The sequence below is a fragment of the Panthera uncia genome, chromosome A2, assembly GCF_023721935.1.
Source record: "Panthera uncia isolate 11264 chromosome A2, Puncia_PCG_1.0, whole genome shotgun sequence".
NCBI lineage: Eukaryota > Metazoa > Chordata > Mammalia > Carnivora > Felidae > Panthera > Panthera uncia.
The window spans coordinates 54558627-54563347 of NC_064816.1; the positions used below are offsets into that span (position 1 = coordinate 54558627).

At 61.2% G+C, this 4721-nt stretch overlaps 1 protein-coding gene across 1 annotated transcript; it reads left to right on the forward strand.

Moving 5' to 3' along the window:
- The first annotated feature begins 1116 nt into the window (after positions 1–1116).
- EFCC1 (EF-hand and coiled-coil domain containing 1) lies at positions 1117–4448 on the forward strand. Its single transcript, XM_049642248.1, has 3 exons — positions 1117–1174; positions 1562–2541; positions 3896–4448. The coding sequence occupies exons 1-3, from the start codon at positions 1117–1119 to the stop codon at positions 4196–4198; spliced, it is 1341 nt and encodes a 446-aa protein (XP_049498205.1). The 3' UTR covers positions 4199–4448.
- Positions 4449–4721: the final 273 nt, after the last annotated feature.

A 4721-nucleotide genomic window follows, 5' to 3' on the forward strand; every position in this document is an offset into this window, starting at 1 on the left:
AGAAAGAAAGAAAGAAAGAAAGAAAGAAAGAAAGAAAGAAAGAAAGAGGAAAGCAGGAAGGAGGAAGGAAGCAAAGAAAGAAGGAAGAAGGGAAGGAAGGAAGAAAAAAGAAAAAAAGGAAGGGAGGGAGGGAGAAGTCATCTTGTCAAAAAGAGAAATGCTATAGCAAAGGCTAAATACCTTTGATCCTCAGAAATAACCACTAAATCAGTTTTGAATCCTCCCATCTCTCTCTATGCATATATACATGTCTTTACAGAAAATATTTACTACCCTGCTGTGTGGTTTTGTTGTTATTGTTACATGTAAGTCTTAACATTGTACATAACAGGTTTCAACTTGCCTTGCTCACTCCTTTTTTGGTGATTCATCGAGGCTGATGGGTACTAGGTTGTCTCTAGTTTCTCAATATTATAAACAATGATGCAGTGAACATCCTGTGCACATGTGTTTTTCTAAGGTAGGAGCCAAGAAGTGAAACTGATGTAACACTTTTTGTCAAAATGTTATTACTTTTATAGTTTAAAAAAAATATGTCCAAAATGGTTGGGGAGAAGCATCTAAGTCCTTCCTTTGGGCAAAATCTTCAAGAATGGGCAGGAGTTTACCAAATAAACTGCTGACTCTGGGATACTGCCGAAGAGGAGACAGAATTTTAGCGCTTTTTCAAATTCCAGGATTTAGCATTTAAATTCCTAGAGTTATACACAAGCCCACATTCTGCCCATCTTAAAGCCAGGGACAGTTGAATAAAGTCTGCTCCAACATGGCTGGACAACCAGTCCCAGTGCCGGTAACAGGTGCATGACATCTCTCTGGTGAAAAAGAAAGGAAAAGCAACCTAGGTCTCCCCGAGAGGGTGGTTTTCCTTTCACCTGCCAAAAACGTGTTGTAAGGCACGAGAGAAAGTGTTGGCCAAACAACCTACCAGCATAACCCCAGCTCAGAGGTGGAACTCAGGTCGCCCCGCCAACTCACTACCCACAGGCACACAGGTGAGGGCCGGAAAAATACCTTGCTTTCCCCCCCCCCCCCCCCCCCACACCCCTCACCAAACACACACGCAGCTTAGAGAGCGAAGGTCTGTCCATCTCAGATCGACTTCTTACCGGCGCGATGCCGCTAAAGCGGTCCATTCACTCCTCCAACCTGCCTCTCCTCGCTCTAATTACACGTGAGGCTCCCCGCACCGCCTGCCGTGGAGCGACGTGTGAGTTTAAGACCCCAGTATCTGAACATACGGGGAGAGGGGCTTCTCTGCACCGGCGCGGGGAGAGGACGGTTGGAGCCAGCTCGTGGGGCTATCCTCGGAAGACTTTCCTTTCGGAGGAGAAGGGGTGGAGTGACACGTGGGCTTGGGGGGCACGCCCCCAGCCACAGGACCTGGCTGCCACCGTCCCGTCCCGCTCGGGCTTCCTATCCTGCACCCACGCCTCGCGCCTGTCCCCGGGCAAACTCTGAGCCCAGGGCGGGTGGGGCCGAGGGTGAGGGAGTCGAAAGCCCACAGAGCCAGGAGTGGGAGGGGAAGACGAGACGCCAGGAACGCCCCCGGAGTGATGAGGGGAGGAGAGCGCAGGGGCCACCCGGAGAAGCGAGACAGAGAGAGGGACCCGGCCCCCTACCCCAGTCCCCTCCAAGCCAACCGGGGAAACACAGACGACCCGCCAAGCCGGCGCAGCTGCGGGACACGGCCCCCCGCGCCGCTCCAACCAGACCGCGACCGCTAAGCCTAAGCCCCTCCTTCCGAGGAACTCCGGAGCCGCCCCTGGAAGTGGCGGGGCGGAGGCACCCGAGAAGCGACTCTCGGCGGCGAAGGAGCCGAACGGCGCGGGCCGGGAGGCCGGCATGGAAGGCGCGGCGGGTGACCCGTACCGGCGACCCGCGCGGCGCACCCAGTGGCTGTTGAGCGCCCTGGCGCACCACTACGGGCTGGACCGCGGCGTGGAGAACGAGATCGTGGTGCTGGCCACCGGCCTGGACCAGTACCTGCAGGAGGTCTTCCACCACCTGGACTGCCGCGGCGCCGGCCGCCTGCCCCGCGCCGACTTCCGCGCGCTCTGCGCCGTGCTGGGGCTGCGCGCCGAGGGGGCCGCCGCCGGGGAGGCCTCCGGGGATGCGGCCGCCCGAGACGCGAACCCGGGGGATGCGGCCGCCGGGGACGCGGCCGCCGGGGTGGCCACCGACGGGGACGCAGATGCCGAAGAGGAGGCGCGCCTGGCGCTGCGCGCGGAGCCGCCCGAGCTCACCTTCCGCCAGTTCCACGCGCGCCTCTGCGGCTACTTCGGCACGCGCGCGGGGCCCCGGCTGCCCCGCGGCGCTCTCAGCGAGCACATCGAGACGCAGATCCGCCTGCGCCGCCCGCGCCGCCGCCGCCGCACCCCCAACACGCCGGGCCCGGACGGCGGCCCCGACTGCCCCGACGGCGGCCGGGACGGCGAGCGCCTGGCGCGGTTGGAGGAGGAGAACGGCAGCCTGCGCGAGTTGGTGGAGGACCTGCGGGCCGCGCTGCAGAGTAGTGACGCGCGCTGCCTAGCGCTGCAGGTGCGCGCTGGCGCAGAGGGAGGGGGGCGGCAACGACTGGATGGGGGCGGGGGTCGTTCGAACAGCCGGGACCGGGCACAGGAAGTGGAACAGGGGAGAGAGGGCAGCCCCACCCCACTCCAGGTCGCTGGCATCCTGTCCCTCTCCCGCCCCACTCCAGCCCTCCTCTTCTCCTCCCCCGTGCCACCTCCAGAACCGCTGTCACACCCAGATCACCAGCCCACCCCATCTCCCCACCCTCACTGTCCCTTCTTGCCTCTTCTAACCCAGTAGTTGCATTCGCCCCGGAAACCTGGACCGGCTCACACATTCAGTCATTAAACAGGCATCTTGAGCTCTCCGTGGTAGCAGGCTATGGGGGTGCGGGGAGAGGTTAGGAGATAAGGGGTGAAAGAGGCCCTGTCCCCACCCCACCCCACCCCCCCTTAAGCAGCTCATTGGATCATTCAGCAAATAGTGATGGGCCTCCCTCGGGGCCAGGGCCTGGTGTTCATCGGGTAGTCGCCGGCCACCAAACACCTGTGGGGGTCAGGCCTTCTCTGGGATATTGAGAAGGAAGCAGTGAGCAAGATATGGACCCAGCCCAAGCATCTGGGATTCAGTCAACAAACACTTCTGCACTGTGCCCAGCCCTGTGCCAAGGGCGACAGGGGTGGGAGGAGGAAAAGAGCAGCCCCAAGGAAGCCTAGGGCAGGAGGGAACTGACCCGTATTGGCCCTGCTCTGCACTCTGCCCAGACACCAGCCCTGAGTGGCAGAGGGGTGGCAGGGCGCTGCTTTGAGTGGCCGTAGCTATGGACGAGGCAAGGGCTGGCAGCCAGGGAGCACCAGAGAAGCAAAGGGTGGGAGTGCAGAGTAAGAGGGTCCAGGATCATTCACTCCAGGTATTTATTGAGCACCTACTGTGTGCCAGGCCTGGTTTAGGTGTCGGGGACACCGCAGTAAACAAGACAACAAAACCCCATCGTCAAGAACAGTCTATTGACCAGACCTTGGGGAAGTCCGGAAACGCCTTTTTGTTCCTCGAGTCTAGGGATCGGAGGCGCCACGGAAGGTCGAGTGCCACCAATGCAGGCAATCGGCAGGGAAGAGTCGTAAAGTTTGGGAATTAATTGGTACCGCGCCAAGATGAGAACATAGGTGTTGTGGCTCAGTTTCCATCACCCAGGAAAAGGGGGGCTGATCAGAGCTCCTGTCTCATTAGGTTTATTGCGAGGAATGAACCGAGTTCAGAGCAGCCCGGGAGCGGGAGGCAGTGCGCGCAACAAACGTGCACGGTCGGTGCTCCTGGGGGCGCGGGAATGGTGAGCGCAGCGAGGCGCTCACGGCTGTCCCCGCGGCCCTGTTCCCCGCAGGTCGGCCTCTGGAAGAGCCAGGCGGGCGCGCAGGAGGCGGGCGCGCAGGAGGCGGGGCGCGTTGGGCCCGAGGTGGCGGCGCGGGAGCTGCGGCAGGCGCGGGGCGCCCTGGCGGTGGCCGAGGCCCGCGCGGGGCGGCTGCGCCAGGGCCAGGTCGAGGTTCGGCGACGCGCCGAGGAGGCCCGGGAGGCGGTGCTGCGCAGCCTGGGCCGCGTGCGCGAGCTCGAAGCGCTGGCGAGACAGGTGCCTGGCCTGCAGCGCTGGGTGCGGCGGCTGGAGGGCGAGCTGCGGCGCTACAGGTGAGCGGGGGGGTGCGGCCCCGGTGCCCCAAGTCAGCTCCGGGTGTCCCAGACCACGGGCGTGTATCCTCCCCGCACGCACGCTGGTGCTCGCGTTCCCGTTTGTTCGTTTCGTGTATCCCTCCGCTCCGTCGGCCGTTCTTCCCTTTCCTCCGACGTTCATCCACTCCATCGCTTGCCACCCACCCGACCACTCCTGTGCGTGTTCACCCACAAAGGCCTTCCATTTGCCCATGCGTGGGTCGCAACAGGATAGAGTTATTCGTATCCGTTCTTTGATCAACCCAGTGATGATGATGATGGTGGTGGTGGTGGTGATAGCTAACAGTTGCTGAGTCCTTAACATGCACCAGACGCTGAGCCAAGCACTTTAGGGGCCTGACTGAATCCTCACGGCAGCCCCGTCACTTGGTACCATTTCATCCCCATTCGGCAGATGAGGAAACAGATGTACAACGATCCCTTGTGCCAACTCCACCAGGCAGGAAGCCGGGCTTGGGACCAAGTTTAAATCCCAGCAGGGCCTC

Excerpts from the sequence above, each read along its gene's own strand:
- EFCC1 (XM_049642248.1), top strand. The coding sequence starts at position 1,117 with ATGCCGCTAAAGCGGTCCATTCACTCCTCCAACCTGCCTCTCCTCGCT. Across the intron at positions 1,175-1,561 it reads TCTCCTCGCTCTAATTACAC|GGGAGGAGAGCGCAGGGGCC; the intron begins GTGAGGCTCCCC and ends CGGAGTGATGAG. Across the intron at positions 2,542-3,895 it reads CGCGCTGCCTAGCGCTGCAG|GTCGGCCTCTGGAAGAGCCA; the intron begins GTGCGCGCTGGC and ends TGTTCCCCGCAG.